Consider the following 22,754-nt stretch of genomic DNA (forward strand, 5'->3'; position numbering starts at 1 on the left):
AATATATTTTGTAATAAAAACGCATTTCAACATACAGTGTGTATATATATATATATATATATAAATTGTAGTATTTCAAATATATGTCAATATATTTGGGAAGATTATTTTTAAAATATATTTCAAATATATTTTTGTTCCATACGGGGTGCGAGGCATCGAACTGCCTAGCAGTGAATTGTGCTGAAAAAAACATACTGCACGCAGTACTTTTTTCAGCACGCTGTGACCGCAAACCACCGCAACACAGTGGTGAGAACCTGACACATAGGGAGACCAGGCGTTTTGCCTTGCCATGCAGTGGGACTGCGCTGGAATAGCCGCCCAATGCAGTCCAACCACATATGGTGTGCATGTACCATTACTATTTTTTGCTGGCTTGCAAACAACTTTATGGGCTTGTGGTGCTATTGTTGGTTGTGATCCTGTTGTACAAAATTGTGCTAAATCTGGGATCATTCCTTATTTTGATTGCTGATATTTTGCAACCTGTCTTTTTCAATACAGGTTTTTTAAACACATCTTTTAAATATTTCTTATAATATAGTATAATAATGCTATACCTCTCCAATCAGTGGTGTAGTTCCATCTGTTTCATTTACCCAAACACCTAGACTGGTTCCTCTTTCATATGCTGCATATGGACCATTAATCAGGGGTGTATTGGCAATAGCAGGATCCTGGAAAGAAGAAAAGAATACTAACAATCTGAAAACCTGGTAAACATTCAAACAATTGAAATATACTTATATGTACGTGTACGTGTACAGTTTCGACCTGCAAAAGGATCTGTACATCTGTTCAGCCAATTTTGTAATTCTGCCAAAATGCACAGCCAGATAGGTGACACATTTATTTCCTGGTAAAAAATTGCACTTCCTATGTAATCTTTCTGCTTCAATTTTTATGACTAAGAGATTAGTGAGGATCAACCCCTGTCCATTTAGCAGGAATGGAAACAAGTAAAGCTGAGGCCCTGTTCACATCAAGACGTTTTTTATCACGGGTAGAATCTGTGCGATTCTGCTCATGATCCAAGAATGCTCTGCTAAAATGACAAATCACACCACACAAGTGCAATAAATCACACTACAATTGTGGAAAATCGCCTTGCGTGAATAGTGGCACTCTAACTTGTAAGTTTTAGGAGTCAACATTAAGATCATCTAACCACAGCTGGGGCATGTACAGAGAAGCCTGGAGTCTAAGATCTAGATTGCATTTATGTAGAACTATAGGTAAAACTTTTTTTTTATTTTGGATAGAGCTAGGAAGGGTCATAACCCCTGGAATTGTTTCTGCCATTTGTGTCCCTTTGCAGAGATTTCCCTTCACTTTCTGTCCCATAGCCAAATAGGAAGTGAGAGAAAATCCCTGCAAATTAAGGTAATTCCTTGGGGACCCTCAGGTCACCAGCACTACTGTCCCCAATGGAATATTTCCCCTCTATTACTTTTCTGAGGACAACCCAAAATTTGGGATTTTCTTTTACTTTTCACTTTCAATGATAATGGTAAACAAGACAAATACAGAAAGTAACTCTCCCTAACAGGGGTACAGACAGCAATGAAAACCTGGCAGGTGTTCTAATCCCTCTAAACTCTATTCAAAACTAAATAAAGGAAGAAAAAAATTTGCCTCTAGTGATATTTTAAGGGCCTCAACTTGTCACTCCTCAAGACTAATGATCTCTACATGGGAAAGGCCTCATATACTGCAGGGGCTTGGATCCAAGATCCTGCCAAGGCACAAATGAGCATGCAGATCCGTCCACGTATTTGCACACTCCATGAGGCACCTACACTTTACCAATAACAATAATCTATACATTTTTACTGGAAGTGAGAGGTTCACTTAGTATTGGTAGAAATCAATAAATCCAGCCCTAAACTTACCAAAATGAAAAGTTACTCACCAATATGATGATGTATTTTTGTCCATTGGCATGTAGATTTTGAGAAAACTGAGGGAGGTCAGCAAAACTTTGTTTATCATAGGTGAAATCTTTTCTCTCTTCCATGTAGTCAATATCAGTAAATTGAACATCCTAAAAACAAAATAAATTAAATTAACGTCCTTGTCATTTATATCTTGAGAACTGATTGGCTTTACTTTTGGTGCTGGTTTAGTTTGCAAAAAAACAATCAAGTATTAACAAAAACAGCCATATCCGATGTGTGAAAAAAAAAAGTTATACAGCTTTACAGCTGTGGTGTAAATTTATTTTACTGCTGAAATAACTTTGCATTGCATTGTTTTGGAATATATAATAGACATGTGAAAATGAAATTGAAAAAAAAAATGGTTTTGTTTCAATTCAATTCGTTAGTTGACTAATTTTGTTTCGTTAAATTCGTTTAATTTGTTTTTCGGAATTTGTTTAGTTTATTTGAATTGGATTCTAAAATAATTTTAACGGATTCTAAAATAATTCTAATGGATTTGAAAACAACTCTTACAGATTAGAAAATAATCCCAATGGATTCGAAAACAATTCTAACAGATTTGAAAATAATTCTAACGGATTTGAAAATAATTCTAACGGATTTGATAATAATTCTAAAGTTACATTCCATAATCCACAATCCATGTGTTTTTGATAGTATATGGGCTATATGAAGAGTTGAGTGACCGTATTGGAAATTTCTATTTTCACAGTGCCTTTGTTAAACACTACTCACATCACCATAGCGCAGCTCACAATTTTTTGTAAAGTATTTTAGTCTTTTCTAATCTATTCTATTCTTTACTATTATTTTATTCTAATGTATTCTGTTCAAATTCAAATTCATTTTATTCAAAATTCGAATTTCAGAAGGCAGTTATATTCTTTCTATTTTATTCAATTCTATTGTTTTTATATACCCATCTATTCTATTCTTTGATTCTCTATTCTAATCTTTTCTATTCTTTTCTATTCTTTGATTTCTATTCTAATCTATTTTATTCTAATTGATTCTATTCTATTCCTTTATTTTCTGTTATATTTTTCTCTGTTTTATGCTATTATTTTCTATTCTATTCTTTGATTTTCTATTCTAATCTATTCTATTCTAATTGAGTCTATTCATTTCTATGCTGTTCTTTGATTTTCTATTCTAATCTTTTCTCTGTTTTTCTATTCTATTCTTTGATTTTCTATTCTAATCTATTCTATTAAAATTGAGTCTATTCTTTTCTATACTGTTCTTTGATTTTCTATTCTAATCTTTTATATTCTATTCTAATAGATTCTATTCTTTTCTATGCCTTTATTGTCTATTCTATTTTGTTCTGTTGTACTCTATTGTTTTCTATTATGTTCTGTTCTATTTTATTCTCTTTTATTTTATATTCTATTTCTATATTCTATTTTCTATTCTGTTCTTTTTTCCTCTATTCTTTTCTATTCTATTCTATTATTTCATTTTCTATTTCTTTATTTTCTGTTCTTATTCTTGTTTTAAAATTGGAATTGGTTTTCAAATTTGTTTTTGATTTTGAATTTGTTTTCAAATATTTTTTTCTAATTCGAATTCATTCGAATTACAACCAAATTTCATTTAGTTATTTCAGATTCATTTAAATTCCTTACTATTGTAATTAGGATTTCGAAATCATCCGAATCTCTGAATAATGGAAAGTTTGTCCAAATTTTGATTCGGAAGGAATATATAAGTTGTTTACAATAAACTAGAGCAGAAAAATCCAGAAATAGATCTTGGACAGAAAGACAGTCAATAAAGTGTATATTAAAATGAAAATAAAAACCTGTGATTTTTTTTTCATAGTACATTCAGTAGGAAGTTTAGTTTTAAAAAAACATTTTTCATTTGATCTGAAAATCAACTAAAATTAGGTGCAGATGTTCTTAAAAAATTAAACGGACTTTCAAAAAATACAAAGGATTACTTTTCAAAAAAGTTAAGATTTTCCACGTAATTGTTCATCGTTCTCATAGCTGCTCATAGACGCATAGATTTCTTTAATTCAGTCTGCGGGCTAAAATAATGAAATCTAAACAGATTCCTCTACCTGTGCTAAACAGCACAGCTGGATAAATCTCAGCTTCCAGACAGCTGGCACCCATGGTTGTAAGAATACTCGAACAGCGGCCGCATCTAAATAAATGCAGTCAATGTTAGGCCCTCATTATTCCAACACGTTGCATTGGCAAAAGTCGATTGAATAATTACACAGGGTGGTAAGCAGCGGAAGTTGTGATGTGGCTGAAATATACAACCCAAATCTTGGTTGGTTCAGAAATTCAAGTCATAGGTGATTCTTGCAGAACCACCAACTTAATTGTTCAGACTGATATTCAATTGTCAACAATGGTCTGCAGAGAAGCATCTCCATTAGTTGGTTTATTATCTGGCAGTTTATCATAGGCATGAAGGGCTGGTTCACATAACAATTTCTGCATTCTGGATGCATTTCTGCATGCACAGTTTTTGATGCATTCCAGTGCAGTTTTCCCCTCTTTTTCTTCATTTCAATTGAGCATTTTCTGCATTTGTTGACTGCACTTGTGTGAACTAGGACCATTGGAATACAAGGAAAACACTGTGCATGTGTTTTTGATGCAGAATAAAAATGCACTGGACTGCATCTGGTGTGAACCAGCCCTCAGTCCGGATTCATCTGTCAGTTTGTCAGACAGATACAGAGAACCACAATGCATGTCTATAGGAGGGCAAATGTAAACGGATGATCATCAGTTTACACCAGCCTGCATTCGTGTCCATTGAGGGCAAGCTTTTTAAACAGAACAAGGCTGTGTCCTTTTCCATTTAGACAAATCTGAATGGATGTACAGTAGGTGGATGTAAGTGGATGTCATCCGTTTATGTCCATTTCTAGATACATATGATTAGATCTTTAACAATTAAAATTATGGATACAAAATCAGATGTAGGCTAATATGAACTGAGCTAAATTGATGTGCAAACATATGTAAACTGAACTGAAGATGCATGTGCAAACTGAAGTAAACTAATGTAACTTCAATCAGTATTCAGCAGTTTTTGCATACCAAAAAGTTGCCTAAACTGATGATGCCTGTCACCAATTCAGCTGAGATCCATTTGTTACCCAGACAGATTCAGACTGAACCACAGTGTAGTTCTGACATCAGCCTGTTTTTCAGGTGGACATCATCGCAAGTTCTATAGAGCCCTATGGACAGGAGAGTGCAAATGGATTTGTGTCTGTTTACACCCACCTACTTCTGAATACGACCAGGTCTGCTAAAAAAAAGGCAAAGGACTGTGCCTTCTTTGTTCAAATAGGAGGTAGCCTGATGTAAACGGACAGCAGAGTCTGTTTACACCTAGTTGCCCATAGAGCTGACAGGTGTCCACCTGTGTCCATACAGCTGAAACTGAGCAGGCACAGATGTGACATCCATCCCGCTCTGCTCTGATCAGAGGATCAGTGAACAGATCCCACGCTAATCAGATCAGAATCCACCCTATGTGAAAGGGTCCTTAGAGTTGTCAGGCTAGCAAATTTACAAATATTTTGTGGTCATTTGTAATAAGTTAGGTACAGTATTTGCATCAAAATACATCACAAACAATTCAAATGAGTAAAACATGTCTTTCTGCTTTTAAGCTGCATTTATATATGAGCAGAGTGGTTTTCAGGTATTTTTATTTCAGAATTTTGATTTTTATTGCACATATACAAGCATTTTAGAAGCTTATTTCAAGCATTTGCCATGTGTATTCAAGCTTCAGGTGTTTTTGTTTTAGCCATTGGAAGGCACGAGGGAAAATAAACTAGTTCTAAACTAGTTCTACACTATACATTTTTCTTACAATTTTCTGCCCAATTCCCTTTAGATTTACCTTCAACTATGTAGTGCAAGGGACTGCCTAATAGGATACAATTGAAAGTGTTGTTTTGGTTTGACCTCATATTATTTGGTATATCTAAAGCAAAATTCTCAAGAAATTTGTATAATGTATGGCCAGTCTTAGCCTTATTGAGATTTTTGGTTTAGATTTACCAAAAACTATATAATAGGAGGTCAAACCTAACAACACTTTCAATTGTATCCAATTAGGCGGGCTCTTGCACTACATAGTTGAAGGTAAATCTAAAGGAAATTGGGCAGAAATTGGACAGAAAATTGTATAGTGTATGGCCAGCCTAAGGCTAGGTTCACACCTGTGAAGGTGATTGCTGCTTCAGGACCGCACCTGTTCCTGCACTGGGGACCACACTGCACTTGTGGTTTCTGTGCGGGCAGTGTTTTAAAAAATGGTGACCCTTTTCCCTGCATTTTCAAGAGGCACAGCAGTCCATTCAAATGGATGTTGCGGAGCTGCACAAATGTGAACCTAGCCTTACAGGCTAAAAAAATGCCTGAAAATACACCTGGAAAACACTTGAATTGAGCGTTTATAGGCATTCCCATTGAACTTCAATGGGCCAAAAATACCCAAAACTGCATCGAAAGTAGCTTATCTAGCTTTTGGACCTGCAGGAGTCTGAGCACTTATATGTAACTGGCCATCATTTAATTACATGGGATTTTGTTGAGCATATTGGAGCTTTGAGCTGTAAAACACTCAGGTGTGAACAGGGCCTTATTTTTATATCATTACTCAAACATCCTAAAATGTAAATAGTCATAATTTATGGTTTGATATTGTATACTCGCATTATACATATGTATTATTAGTTGGCACTACTGACCAATGTTAGGCAAGTCTCTGGAAAGGGAAAACTTTAAAGCACCTGTAAAGGCAGAAGGTTCTTTTTACCTTCATGCATTCTATGCATGAAGGTAAAAACCTTCTTAGTGCAACTCCCCCCAACCCCCACCCCAGCCACCTTTTACTTACCTGAGCCAGATCTCGATCCAGTGATGTGCACAAGAGCCAAGGCTCTGGCGGCTCTCCCACTTCTCACTGACTTAGAGAAAGCAGCAGGAGCCATTGGCTGCTGTCAACAACTGCCAGTGAAAAGGGAGCGGGGGTGGGGCCGAGCCATACTCTGTATATCTTATAGTAAGCAACTTGCTATGGTGGGCAGTCAGCAGAGGGGGGAAGGGGCCAGGACCGCCAATAGGGGACCTGAGATGAGAAGGATCAGGGTTGCTCGGTGCATAACCATTGCACAGAGCAGACAAGTATGACATGTTTGGAATTTAAAAAAAAAATGTTTTTAATCACACAAACATTAGCTACCATAAATGCTGACAATATAAAAATGATATAAATGGATGGCATATTATATAAGTAATACAGAGCCTGAACAATGAACTGTTACTGAACAAATAAAGCATATATTGCAGTTTTTAGTCAAGACCAGAGGCAGTAACAGTGCTGGGTCTCAAAACCACGAACATCTGCCTTTTTTTTCCTAAAGTTTTGCTGGTGGGACTGCAGCCGCGGCTTATTCAGACCTCACATATCATGGCACTACAGAGGCATGGAAGGCTCCTTTAAGCTCCTCTTTTGCTTTGATGTTCAGTGTCATATGACCAGCAGAAAGGAAAATGTCTCCTCACTAGTGCACTGTCGCTGTATCTGAGGTCTGATGAATGAACTTCTGGGAGGCAAGGAAATCTGTACTGGAGAGAGATTTGGGAGAGGAGAGGCATGTACTGGGGTGGATTGGGGGAAGAGCTCTATACTGTTTACACTGTGCATTATATACAGTATATTTATATATATATATATATATATATATATTCTGATCCCTGCATTCTGCATACCTGACTTCTGCATGTTGTGTATTACTCACTCCTGATCCCTGTGTTCTACAATACATACCTTACTGAACCTTGCAATTTGTGCCTTACACACTTCTCACCGCTGCTCTGTGCTGCTCAGTCTTGCCTCTACATTCTGTGCATTTCCAGACTCCTGGCTTCAGATCTCTGTATGTTACATATTTTTGATCCCTGTGCTCTATGCATTACGAATTTATGACCCCTGATTTCTGAGTTTTGCACTTCTGACCCCTAGGCTCTGCGCATTACACACTCTGGATCCCTCTGTACAGCTTTACATACTCCTGACACTTGCATTATTTGCCTTATGCACTTCTGACCCCTGCACTTTCCGAGTTCTGCATTCCTGAACCCTATACACTGTACATTATGTACGCCTGGTCCCTGCACTTAATGTCTTATGCACTCCAGACCAATTGTGCTCTGTGCATTTGCACCCTTGTGCTCTGTGCATTGCATACTCATGGCCCCTGTACTTTGTGCCTTACTTACTTCTGGACACTGCACTAGATACACTATGTTGCAAATTCATACTCTTGACCACTGCATTTTAAGTACATTACATACCCCTGCACGTTTTATGCTATATTATACAATACATATTCTTGACCAACATGTCTATTATCTGGACAACTGCTAAATAGTTATTTTACTAAACTTCTTTAAAATAAGCAGTGTGCAGAAAAGCATATGTAATGAAAACGTTTTTTTCTTGATTGTGTTGTAATCTTTGTACATGTTAGACTCTGACTTGTGGAGCAGTAATTAAGGCATATTTTGTAAGGACAATAACTATGGCATATGTTACTTTGTATACAGAAAGTAGACTAGGTTTTATTTAATCATGTCGCTTTAAACCCCTCCCACTGTTAGCAAAATGTAACTACACCAAACATTCAATGCAGCATGCATAACTGCTTCATTCCTCTCCTTAGGGTGTCAAAAGGTGTCCCGGGTCTTTCACAATTCTAGCTATAAGTCTGAGCAAGACTATGCCTGTGTACTGGGTCTGCGAAAACTGGTTGACTTACATAAGGGATATTAATGGCTCTGTTTCTTTCAACCACCTCTTTCACCTCATCCAACGACTTGTATCCCCATCGACTTATATGGAAGCCAAGAGTCCAATACGCTGGCATGTACGGCTTACCAATAAACTATTAAGATAAAAAAAAAGATACATGTAAGCTTTGATCTGTTCCTTTGTCTTTTTAAATAATAATAAAATGCATAGGGCATTTTTCACAGATCAGTGATTTAGCATGAAAAGGCATTAATGTAGCTTGCTGAAGTGGGCTAAAACATTTATGGAAAAGAGGAAAGAAGCAAGAACATGGGTTGAATTATTGTAGTTGAAAGACTACTGCTTTTACAAGGAATAAGTTAATAAATATTTAAAAGATTCTTTTCTGCTTCTTTTATCCTCGTATCTGGTGCAGTAACTTTAGTAAAGTAAACCTGTCACAAGACTATTCAAACTAAGCATATGGTGTTCAAATGCATAAGCAGAGGTTACCTTTCTTAAAACTGCTTCTCATAATGATTAATATATTAAGAGATATAGACAGCTCAATTTACACACAAATCTTGACAGTTTCTTTAAAATATCAGCTTGGTCCTATGCTCTCTTACTCCCAACAAGATCTCCTTTTTGGACACTTTAAAGACCCACAGAAAGATGGGAGAGTAGAGTTAAATGCTAGATTTACAGGAAAAGTCAATATTCGTATATATCAGAAGTCTATATCTGATTGGATCCAATTATAATTGCATTTTGACTATAGCCTCCTACATTCATTATATATGGCACATATTGACACTGCATTTGCTTTGGCATCATTAGATTACCATTTCTTCACCAGGCTTGGCAAAATTTGGTTCATGAATATCATCTGGTGGGTTTATATGCAATTGATGCTATTTATTTGTACTGTGACCATTTATGACAACCCGATAACCCCCAAAATAGAAATGATTTTTAATCCAACCATAAAATTCTTACCTCTAGGTACTCCATAACAACGTCTTCTGGAGTGTTACCCACAAAAACATAAAAGTCAAGGATGCCTCCAATAGTCCTGTATGTCACTGCTGGAGCAGGCTGAATTATTACCTCTGTAATGATAAATGAAAAGGCCCATTACTACAGAAGACCAGATGTCTAAAGGAGCAGGGTAAAGGGGATGTGTCCTAAAAGCACAACACATTTCTTTACTTTTTTCTCCTGCACTTGTCCACAGTTTTACAATTTCTGAAAACTAGTTGATTAATTCAACAATAAAGCTGGTAAAATTTGGCATATAAGCAGAAGAGAGGGGCCAGCAGCCACACAGCGCTTCTTCATACTCAACTTTTAAACCAGTCCCTGACCTCAAGGAACTTCCAATCCAAGGTCCCTATCTCAGATGCATACATAATAGGGCTAATTTAGACAGGAGCCAATTTACCAATCTGAAGGTGTTATATACTAGATCTGGAGAGTTCAAAACCTCTTGCAGCTCTGCACAGAAACCAATCAGCTTCCAGGTTTTATTGCCAAAGCTTAAAGTGGTTCTAAAGTCTCAAAACCTACTGTGTGTAGCAGCCCTTCCAGCCCCCTATAACACTTATCTGAGCTCCCTCTTGATCCAGTGATGTCCATGAAAGCCTTGGTTTGCCAGAGACTCTTACTTCTAATTGACTGAGGCAGCAGCGGAAGCCATTGTGTGTGAGTGGACACACAGAGCTGCGGCTTGGGAGCAAGCTGTTTGCTATGGGGGCACCCGACAGGAGGACGGGACCAGGAGCGTCAGCAGGGACCCAAGAAGAGGAGGATCTGGGTTGCTTTGTGCAAAGCCATTGCATAGAACAGGTAAGTATAGTCATATTTGTTATGTTTAAGAAAAAAAAACAAGACTTAGTATCACTTTAATTAAACAAGCTAAAGTTGGAATATGAGTGGCTACCACGCATGGTTGTACCAGGCTCTGAGTGCACCAGTTTTAGTAAATTTCCCCCAAAATGTCTTTGGCATGTACAACGAAAGTGGAGCGGGGAGAACATGTGTCGGCATCACATTATAATGGGTTTTGTCTTAAACATACAGTGCCAAAAAAAAAAAAAAATTAATGCGGTAGCATACTCCATTTATTACTTTGTTAATGTTCATACAGCACAGTGTGAGTATATATGGATGAGGCATATCAAAATGAGAGCTTTTGATGACATTTGCAGGGAAAAGCATGCATTCTATGTGTAGGATTATGTAGGCTTATATCTATCAAGTCTGAAAAAATTGGGTCTCTAAAACGAAGTCCTAGCTAGTCTGGATATACCAGTCAGGGTATCCTTTGTCCCCAGAAGTAGTATAGAGACAAGAACTTTTGGAGTAGCATAAGAATGGCATAAATCAAAGACTAGCTTTCAAATAGCTGTAAACATGACAGATGCGCAGAACATACATAAATAGGCTGGGACAGTTGTATTCACTACCATAACAATGAGAGACAGGCTCACAATACACAATACTTCTTTCAATGACAGGTCTGTAACTATCAAATGATACTTTCTAATTCTCATTCCAGGATATATGTCACAGCAATAACGTTTCAAATAATGACCAGCATCATAGCGCTGGTGATGCCTGTACTGTCTGATTACTTTATCATATTGTATTGCATTGCAATGAAATAACATATTTTTGATTAGCAGTTACAATTTCATCTAAGACTTCACACTGGACTTTAGATTTTTGGTGGTTTTTTTTGGATGGTGTGAGGAAGGGTAAAGCCCTCTCTCTATATATATATATATATATATATATATATATATATATATATTGCCAGATACACTATATACATATATATAGACACACACACACTGTATATAAAATTATAAATTTGTCCCCAAAACCAAAGGTAAGAAGGTTCTTCAAAAGGGGACACCTGTACACCTGTGTAAGGACAACTGTCTAAGAAAGGAATTCCCCTCACTTTGGAAAATCCCTCTATTTTTTTGTCATTGGGATAGCAAGTACAGGGAAATTTCCCAAAAGGTACAAAACAGCAAAAAATAAACTTACAGACTTTTCGACCCATCCTTACTCTATCCACATAAAAAGGTTCGGCTATACATATACTTTAGCTTTTTTTGGTCTTCTATGCCAGGAAGGCTATTGTGACAAATCTCCTGTAAAGTTGTAAATTGCTTGAAACTCTGACACTGGAAGTCTGAAACCTATATTAAATTCTGCAGATCTTTGTAAAGTGGATTATTAAGCCTCCCCTCTTAAAAAAAAATAAAAAAAAATAAGGTTATGTACAGAGAGTAATAAGAATATGTGGGGATGCTATTATACTAAAGTGCAAGTACATAAATGTGAATTAATTAATTAAACCTTCAAATAGATATAAATAATGTGCTATTAATATAAATGTAAATAAATTAAAACCTTTAGCAAGCAATGTGACTAGGCAATGCTGTGCAAATAAAAGTCCATGAATGATGAAATATTCTCTCCACATGGAAATCACAGTCCAATACCCATCTTCTGGTAAGTAGTGTCTTTTATCCTCCACCACAAACATACATTTGCACTCACTCAGACCTTCCACCAATACGCCCTCACCAGATGGGATGGACCCTTTTACTTAAAAAGAAGGTCAATATGCGGTGCTCTTTTCTTCTCATGGTTTGTATCAGTTGGTACGGTATCAAACCGCTGCCACGTTGCACTCTAAGGCGTCTGTTTATGAACCAGCAGTAATAGCTCGCTGCTCAGTTCTCCGGCATTCTCGGAGTACACAGTTCTCATGTGAATGCCTTTTATGAAGCAGTTCTCCAAACAAAGGGAGAACGGTCTCCAAACGAAGGGAGAACGGTCTCCAAACACTGGAGAACGGTCTCCAAACGCTGGAAAATGTCTCATTTTACTATAATCTCATGAGATTAAAGTAAGAGATCAGTTTACTAAACAGAGGTAAATTACCGCTGCTTAGTTTGCGGTCCCTCCAATTCTCCAGCTCTGGGCTGGAGAATCTGGAGGGAGAACACAGATCTCCAGTGAAGGGCTGAACATGTTCTCCGCTGATCTCCTGAGTGTCATAAACTGTGAATGATCAGAGAATAGCTGTGATCCTCTGAATTGCAGCTATTCTCTGTGTCATAAACGGACACCTTAATTCCCCTGTAAAGCCATCACATTCCAGGACTTAGATGTGGTGGCTGTGTTAATTTTTTTTTCCTTAGCTTTTTTTTTCTTCTATTTTCACCTGTAGTTTCTTCCATTAACAAACTTATAGTCCAAGGGTGACAACGCTCACTCACCCTACTGTATAAGCACAACAGGACAGGACTTTAGAAACTTCCTCCTTTCCTCTTCTACATAACAGAGGGAGGGGTTCTGTAGTCCACAGAGAAAACTGTCTGGACTTTTTCCAGGCAGATTTGTAGGGTCCAGTACACCGCTCTATCTCTCACCTCTGTTTCTCAGCTATTCAGAATGCCCCACTGCCAAAGCCTTAAAACCTTTCTTTAGCTTTGACAGCTGTTCTTCACTCATTAGTCTACTGGATAGCTTTGGTGCACATTGCATGTTCCTATAGGCTTTCTTGTAAATTCAGCTCTAAATAGCAGGTATATTTTTTACCAAACATCTACAGCGTGCCTATTAAGCCTTGTTCTTATTTTGCCTAAAAAAATCCCAATCCTAGGGGAAGTCTTTTCTCAAGTCAATAGGATAATTTGTGAATATGTTTTATTATGGATATGTAAACAGGATATGTAAATGTAAATGTGAATATGTAAATAGTGTTATACTCAAGAAAACTTGCTTCTTAACAACTAAAGGTCACCATACACATTATAATCTGACCATACAATCAACTTTAGATTTACCAAAACTATGTAATATGAGGACCCACCTAATGATCCATGTACTACATAGTTGTTGGTAGATCTAAAGGAGATTGTACAGACTGTAATGTGTATGGTGAGCCTAAGCTACTGTTATCAAGGTTGCAGGAGGCCCACAAAAGACATAGGGATACATTTGGTGTTTTGTATATGTGTAATGATACAGTTGTTTCTTTTCTCTTCTCTGCACTTTTTGGTGCACAAATGTGCATCAAAAAACTGGGCTCATGCAATATTTTGTATTGACAACTTTACTTGTATTTACTATATAATGACATGCTAAATTGTGTGGGAAACAAAAAGCACAGTATGGCTCCCGGCATAATATTGTTAGTATGGCTATTATGATACAAGAAATATGTTGTATCAATAGTTAATAAACATCATCCTATTGATACCATGCCAACTTGCAGAATGTTTCATCAAAGAAAAAAAAAAATACTTACCCATTGCATTGCTGTTCATTAGAAAGACTCCAAAAGAGGAACCCTTTTCATCTTCCAAACATAGGAAAAATGTCTGTGCGCCGTACAGGTTATGTCCATCCTGCAGAGAAAAAATACAGTGATGGAATCATGCATTTTTACATACAGCTGCATGCTGTGTTAGATAGACAAGGGCTTAGCTATACAAAATAGACAAGTGCTCTTTACCTCAAACCAGACACTAGTTTTAGAGCAGCTAAGAAAAACAGTACAACGTGAATTTCTATGCTTAGGTTAGAGGTGGAACTTGGTGGTCCAAGTCAGTCCTTAGATTCTTTAACAGTAAGATCTTCCTGCCATAAGTTGACTCAGTTTCTGTCTACCTGGGAGTTGTGGGGTGTTGCAGCCCATCATTGCATATCTCAATATCTAATGTTGCATTCTCCAAAAAATAAAATAAATACAAAATTAAACTTAACAGTGGGACCTGTTCATAATGGCTACAGCATTGCATCTGAAGACATACAAGAAATTATTAGGTAGTTCAATTCTTCAGGATCAACCAACAAATGAAATGTTGGTTCTGCATGGACTGACCATTTAAACACACTGATGGTTAAAAAACTGTTAAAGTATGTGACTCTACACTGACTATGTTTGCTGGTAAGCATTTTTACTAAAAGGATAAGTTCACTTTCGGGAACATGTTGCATGTTCCACCTGATTTTAGGGTGGAACATGTAACATGTTCCCAATACTGCGGCCGCTGCTTGCTGCCCCCCCTCCCTGTGACAGAAGTAAAAAAAAACTAGTGCAGCCATGCGGGTCTGGCATGTTCTGCAAATGAACTGCAAATCCCGACAGTCTTAGCGGCCATTGGCTTGTAGTTCTCAATGAACTACCATGGCGCTGTGGAGCGCCGTGGTAGTTCACTGAATCTTCCTGTCAGTATATCTTCTTGCCAGTACATCCCATATGGGCAAGCAGTATACTTACAGGTCAGCAGGAGACCTGCATGGCACCAGTGATCTACTGATTGCTGGTGCAATGCCTTAGAGGCTCCTGCAACCAAAAACTAAAAAAATTAACATTTTCTTACCTGCAAAGAAAATGTGCATTTAATATTTTTGGTCAAAAGGTGAACTTATCCTTTAACTGATACCTTCTTTCGATATAATCTAGCTAATGCCACCTTGTGATTAAAGTGTCAGGAAGTAAGAATTTGCAGAGCAGATTCACCAATAGCACCAGCACAGTTAACACCTTCGACTTTTTCAATTTGACATTGGGGAGATCTACTAGAATGAGTGTGCTCAGAATCTGATGCAGCTGTGCATGGTTGCCAATCAGCTTCTAAATTCAGCTTGTTCAATTGAGCTTTGACAAGAAAACCTGAAAGATGATTGGTTTTGATGCAGAGCTGCACCAGAAAGTTCTCTGGTTTTAGTAAATCCCCTCCATTAAGTTCAAATAGTTTGCTGTGTGTTACTCTTGCTGGTATATTGCCCTTGCTCTTAGCATTTCTTAGTGAATAAGCCTGAATTATATTTGAGAGTTTCCTGTTTGGTAACATAGGGGTTTATTTACTAAAGTTGGAGAGTGCAAAATCAGACACATCTGCATAGAAACCAATCAGCTTCCAGGTTTTATTGCTAAAACCTAATTGAACAAGCTGAGGGTAGAAGCTGATTGGTTTCTATGCAGAAGTGAACCTGGTTTTGCACTCTCCAGCTTTAGTAAATAAATCCCATACTGTCCAACGTATTTAAGCTAGCTGGGCTTTTTTTTTTTTTTAAAGCTACTGTTAGCATATTAGGAAGGCCTGGGCGACCATTCAAAATGTAAAAAGTACATTTAGCTGTCTGCAATCTTGTCCTCACAAAGCGTAACATATTGCTGCTGCTGCTCTTATCTACAACCCACTTCAGGTTGCTTAAATGTGGTTATATGTGACTTGGTCTTTTCATTATTCTCTTAGAGTTGGCCTGAGGCCTTGCCCACTTGTTAGCAGCCTATGGACACAGTGGGGTCTATACATAGGGGCAAGTAAGCTGTAGACAGAATTGTTGGCAAATAAAGGTGACTACTAATGCTGTAAAGACAGACAAGCTATGCCTGATCTACTATCACTAATTTGTTTTACTGAAGGTGCAGCTACTCTTTAAATAGGTGTAAAGGGTCAGTGTAACTGTGTGCTTGGTACTGTCACCTTAGAAAAAACTATTTTTTATTCTCATTTGATGTTGCTGAAATACAGGAAGACAAATTTTAATTTCACAACTCAAATGTTGGATAATCCTATATTAGCTAAACCTCTGCACACTACAGTCTACTTAATTAAGCTTACAGAATTATTTCTCTTAACTCAGCATATTAATTACAATATGCTCTAATTAGAAATATAGAATTCATTCTACAATAGTTTAACAAGCTTTAAGGTAGAGTAAGCCTTTCTTTGTTTATAATTGCTTATTGAAAACAGCACATTTACTTACTTACTCAGGTACACTGCTTTGCCTATAATTACTGACTGCAAGCTACTTACATGTGAAAGGGAGATACTGTAAACAACTTTTGTAATGAGCTTGTAATCATTAAATAAGAGATTATAATAACAAGCACTTACTGCATTGGGAAACGCGTCTCTGGTAAATATAGGCCATGTTTTCCAGTTGGTATCATGCCTGTATTGCCGGTGAACATGCTCCCCCAAGCCATAGATATTGCTGCTTGGCAATTTGATGGAGAGTTGTAGAAACTGGTCAGCATACAAAAGGGGTCCAATAGTGGTGTCAAAGCTGGTTTAAAAAGATATGATAGTTTTAAACTAAGTGATGTTAAGACTTCAACACCTTAAAAGGTCTGCATCAATGGGCTTTTGTTTATGTTGGATGGGTTCTGCATTCCCAAACAAGTTTTTGGGAATGAAAAACCTGCTTGAAGCACATCAAATGCAAGTCAGAAAGAAGTAAACTGCAGGTCAATTACATCTGTCAATAAACTCTGAAATCTGAAGCATCTTAAACTGCTCACAAAGGTGTTGTGATCAAAATAGGAATTGATCAAGTGGAGAGTTAAAGTAATATTTAAGAAGTTTTTTTTTCTTTAAATATAACAAACACGTCATACTTACCTGCTCCGTGCAGTGGTTTTTACCTGCTCCGTGCAGGCTCTCGTGCACATCACACTGGGCTCAGGTAAGTTTTAGGGGGGGCTCCTGCACATTGAATTTTTTTTACCTTCATGCACAGAATGCATGAAGGTAAAAAACCTTGAGCCTTTACAACCACTTTTAAAACAGGAGTTTAAAACAACGAGAGGACAAAATGTCTTTTAACCAGTAAGTAAAATTTTAAGCTTAAAGTGGTTCTAAAGCCAAAACATTTTTTACCTCAATGCATTCCCTGCATTAAGGTATAAAACATTCTAAAGCATTCTGTCCTCTCTTGCCTGTCTGAGCGGGAAGAGAGGGAAGAAGATATCCAGTGCTGTGCCCGGCTGCATCTCTTCTCCCCTCTCTTCCTCTTCACACAGGACTCGAGCAGCAGCATTGGGTCCTGCTGCTGTCAATCAAATTCAGCAAGGAGGAAATGGGGGGGCAGGGTTAAGCCCCAGTGTGTGCATCTATGGTGTGTGGCTCCATAGACACACACAGCTCGGAAGCAAGCACGCACTGTGTGCCCCTCCGAGAGAGTGGCTTGCTATGGAGGCACACGAAGAGGAGGGGCCACAATCGCTGGCGGGGAACCTCAGAAGAGGAGGTTCGGGGCCGCTTTGTGCAATAACTGTTTATTATTATTTTAGTGGAAGAAAAAAATCACTTTTAGTAACACTTTAATATTGTTAGGTAAATGAGTTTTAGTAAGGTTAAAGGTTTTGTTGGGTGCACACTGTGCCACTTGTGTGCAATAAGGGAGCAACAGCTCCAAGATGAATACTGCTGGGACAGGAGCCAGCACCTACCGGCATCCTAAGAACCAGTGACTCATCCATGCTGTCAGCAGCAGGGATGTGTCACCAGTTGTTAAGACACCCCTGGTTCCCCCAATCTAAACCAGACCCATGCCAAAAAAAAAAAAGCATGGGTCTCCCCAAATTTCATGACTAAAGAACAAACAGAGGGCGCACAGGCCTAGTGCATTACCATAAAAAATGTTTAATAAGTTATAAAGTAGGTGTTGTACTCACAAACGACAATAAAGTCAAGGCACGTCATAAAATGATGGGCTCTGAGGAAGAGGCAAGTCTTCAAAACGCGTCAGTCTATTGGATGTCTACACTCCCTACTGCGGACTGTTACTCAGCGCGGTGTTGACCCAGCTGTTCTTTATGACGTGCCTTGACTATATTGTCGTTTGTGAGTACAACACCTACTTTATTTCTTATTAAACATTTTTTATGGTAATGCACTAGGCCTGTGCGCCCTCTGTTTGTTCTTTCCTCATTCAGTATATTTGGATTCCCCCGGCCTATTTGAGGGCAGCAAGGTGTGCATGTTCCAGGACATTCTTTATGTGGTTGTAGCCTGCATCGAGTCCATCCCCAAGCGCAGGAGCATTTGTGTTTGCTGGTTCATTGTCCCAAAATTTCATGCCAGAAACTTATACAAGCATGTAGTTTCCACTGAAGTCTATGGACCACAAAATGCACTGCATCAAAGTAACAGGATCCTTCCCCAAAGTTTCATCGCAGCTGCGCTGCATTGATGTATGGGCACCATTAGAAGCAATATTATTTCCAATGTTATCCTATTCAGTGCGACTCAAGTTGCATCTGAAAACGCATTGGTGTGAATCAGGCCTTTATGATGTATTAATAAACATAAAACTGCATTAAAACGTGTGGTTTATTTTGCCTTGGATTCAGCTTTAATATAGTACTGTGAAAAAATGCTTTTTAGTTTGAATCAGAAATACTCCTAAACGTTTCTACAAAAAAAAAAAAATCACCCTTCGAACTGAGAGTAATTATTGATTAGCATATTGTAAAGAATATAGCAAACATGTAATGATATCAGCTCACATACAGTACATAGGAGGAAGTGTCTTATTACCTGTCTCTTGTTGGATTGTTTCTGGAAATCATAAAGTGCTGATTACACTTTCATATACTTATAAAATCAATTGAATTACCCTATTATGTTTCCTCTTTTGTCTTCTGAAATTCCACAGTCAATCAATAGGATCCACCAATTGGAGACCTGCCCCAGCAATACTACTGCATTTTATACTTAATGTTCTGCTTCAAGCCAAAAGCAATAGACCAGCTCTGTCTTCAAAATTCCCATTTCCTTTTGATGGGTTATTTAGGAATTGGAGCCACCATGTTTGGCGGTGCACTAACTCACATTTTGACTGTGGATTAAATAAAAATGTAACCTACCCTTGGCAAATGAAAAAAAAAACAAATCTATTACTATGTATTCATAAATTGAGTTATAAGAAGTCTTTCTTACAGGACTCTGGCATCTGGTGTTTTTCTATGGACTTTGATTCCAAAGGGCTTCTCAACCAATTCAACATTATAATTTGGGTTTGGTTCCGCTGACCCAGTAAATTCTTTAACGTGTTCATGAGGAACTTCAAATCTCTTATTCTTGGAATCTGTGATCTACAAAAAAAGTTTTACATGTTTATTCATTTTAAGAACAGATATTTAATTAAGGTAAAAGTCTGTTATTTCACTACAGAATAGGACAAGACCATATAAAGGAATTACACACAAACATAAGACAGCCATACCAACTCAACATAGATAAAAAGGTTATCTTTATTATGTAGAAATTAAAAGGTAATTATTAAAATATTCCTTTATCTTAAAAGAAAAGTTCCATGAGGTTAAGAAGTAAAGTTCAATTCCTACCTTATCTACCCATAATATGGTCATAAGCAAGGTGTTCTACAGCATGAAAGAAAGGTTCAAGGTCTGAACCTATTTATACTGAGTAAAGTAGATTTAAACCCTAACTTAGCGGCATTTTGTTTACTAAGCGCAGAGTATCAAACAATTGTCATGTTTTCCCATTGAGTACTATTTTCACCTTTTTAATAATATTTGCAGTTCACTGCTTCTCATTTCCCCAAGTCTTTTGCATCCTCTGTCTGCATGCACCTTCTACAGCACATGTGTCAAATACAAGGCCAGCAGGCCGAATCTGGCCCTCCAGGCCATTTCACGTAGTCCTCACACTTCTTTTGCAGATGCAACACCCCCCTCATATTCACCCCCACCTAGTCTCAACAGTCAGCAGCAAAGAGGACAGAACTCCTCCTACAGATTCTGCCCTTCTCTGTGCAGATACAGTTCCCCTCTTGTCTCTTCCTCCCCTGGTCTCATCATTCAGCAGACTCCAGCAGCTGACTGCATCCTTTTTCTGGTCCTCCTTCAGACCCTGCACTTTCAACTTCCCCGCTCCACCTCCAGCTTCTTCCCATCAGCTGGCAGATATAACCTTTGAGGGCAACTATAATGCTTATATGGCCCGTAATGAAATTGAGTCTGACATCCCTGTTCTACAGTACTGGCAGAACATCTTTGATCTGGGTCAGCATGCTGAAGATGACAGGTGAACCATGCAATGTTGCTAGCATGGCCACGTGTAGGCTCAACCAGGGGCACTAGTGACAAGGATGGGGTTTACATCCGTGCCTGTCCAGAGTTTATGTAAATTTTGCAAGCTGACTATTCCACAAACTAAATAGGGTGTTCATTCACCAAAACCTCTAGCTGCAACTGGACGTATAGCAGTTAAATACCAGAACACCTGTAAATGACAACTTCCTGCTGTGCAGGCTGCAAGCATCTTTGGTTGCTAGGATGCCAACAGCTATGTGGCTGTTATTTGTTATGGTGCACCATAATAACCAAAACACACTTGGGTTCCATATGAGACTTTTATCCTAGAGGGTGGTATGCATTTAAGGTAGTTTCCTGCACATTAAACAAAAAAAAAACTAAATAAAATCCAACCCAGACAATTTATTCTGCAGCAGAACAATGACCCCAAACATACAACCAATGTCATTAAGAACTATCTTCTTCGTGAAGAAGAGTCCTGAAAGTAATTCTTTGGCCCACACAGACCTCAACATCATCAAGTCTGTCTGGGATTATACTGTATGAAGAGACAGAAGAATATGAGGCAGCCTAAATCCACGGAAGATCTGTTGTTAGTTCTCCAAGATGTTTGGAACAACCTACCTGCTGAGTTCCTTCAAAAAATGTGTGCAACTGTACCTAGAAGAATTGATCCTCTTTTGAAAGCAAAGGGTGGTCACACCAAATATTGTTTTGATTTGGATTTCTCATCTGTTCATTTAATTTCCATTTTGCTAATTGATAAAAAATAAACTATGAACACTTCTATTTCTGAAAGCATTCTTAGCCTTTTTTCATGGGACATAAAACGTTTAGGAGATGTGGGGTTTCTAAGCTTAAAGAAATACCACTAATAGCAGGAAAAATATTGACACTTTTAAATCTACTACTGGAGCACATTTTAATATTAAGCAGTTTACTGTGCAATTGAAAAAATGTATTTGCAGACTGCAGTACATTAGATGCATCTGATAAAGCATAAAGAAAAACACGCGTTTAATATTAAAAATGGCAAGATCGTTCATAGTGTACTGAAGTATTTAGAAAGCGTTACAACAATGATCCTAAGAGTTTTAGGTTGTAGTTATTCAGAAAGTCCAGGTAAATTGGAAAGAGGCAATATAAATAACCCCCTTAATCGGAAAGGGAGTGATTGGATATATACTACAATTTTTACACCCCAAGGGGCTTAATTTTAATATTAAAAGAGAAGTATGGGATTTTTTTCCCAAATTATACTTACTTAGGTGGATACAGCATCGATCTAATACTGCATCTGTTCCCTACTGGCTCTAAGTGTGAAAACTCAGCGATCACATGGTCGCTGATCGGCGAGTTCTCACCGCCGCTGTGAGCAGAGAGCAGTGACTGTCAGCTGAAAATGGACCACGGGAGTGCAGAACAAACTGAACTCCTGTGATCCCTAGAAGTACAGCCAAAAGATCTCCTTTAATTGTTACCTATGATTTTATTTGTTTGATTTTAGTGCACTTTGTTTATAATATGGATTATTTTTTGTTTGATTTTGTATGTACTCCTAAGGGTTAATTTAGATTAGTAATAATTGGTGTTTATCATTGTATTTATTTATTTTTTTAACACTCTTTTTAATATGCATTTACTATGGAAGTGATACTTATGTTGTGTACCATTAGGGTTATTGGGCACTATGGGAATAATGAAGGAAGTAGTTAAAAGGAAGTTGAGGTTTACTACTACAATGAGGAAGAAAACAGACCTTCAAAATGCACTGGGTTAGCGAGAGAGAGAGAGAGCAGAGCACTACTGCTGTAGAGATTGGCAGCCCTGGGATATTGTGAATCAGTGCCACTCTCTAGCAGGAAGGTTCTGTTGGGGAACCATATTTGACTTGCTGATAGTATTAATTTCCTTGTGAGTATGATAGACTTTTAATAAATGTAACATCTGTGTCATACTATTCAAGGAGACATTTTCTTTTCCTTTTATTCCAGTAAATTAAAAGTGGAAAGTCTATTAAACTGCAGGTGCGATTTGCAGACCAGAGCAAAAGTGGAGCTGAGAGGAGAATAAACCTATGACTCCCAATCTATGCTGAATGTGAAATAGTCCAGGGGTGCTTGGTGAGCAGAGGA

At 37.8% G+C, this 22,754-nt stretch overlaps 1 protein-coding gene across 2 annotated transcripts in view; it reads right to left on the minus strand.

Moving 5' to 3' along the window:
- SI (sucrase-isomaltase) overlaps positions 1–22,754 on the minus strand; it is a 302,245-nt gene that overhangs the window by 225,869 nt on the left and 53,622 nt on the right. For both annotated transcript variants that reach the window (XM_089675454.1, XM_089675455.1), the window contains exons 5-11: positions 19,499–19,653; positions 16,670–16,841; positions 14,065–14,164; positions 9,729–9,841; positions 8,758–8,883; positions 1,916–2,047; positions 564–680 (exon numbers count right to left, since the gene is read on the minus strand). In XM_089675454.1, coding sequence (XP_089531580.1) covers positions 564–680; positions 1,916–2,047; positions 8,758–8,883; positions 9,729–9,841; positions 14,065–14,164; positions 16,670–16,841; positions 19,499–19,653 — 915 coding nt within the window. The remainder of the gene's footprint in view (positions 1–563; positions 681–1,915; positions 2,048–8,757; positions 8,884–9,728; positions 9,842–14,064; positions 14,165–16,669; positions 16,842–19,498; positions 19,654–22,754) is intronic.

The sequence above is a fragment of the Staurois parvus genome, unplaced genomic scaffold (genome assembly GCF_062004578.1).
Source record: "Staurois parvus isolate SC_StPar_1 unplaced genomic scaffold, SC_StPar_1.0 ptg000155l, whole genome shotgun sequence".
Lineage (NCBI taxonomy): Eukaryota > Metazoa > Chordata > Amphibia > Anura > Ranidae > Staurois > Staurois parvus.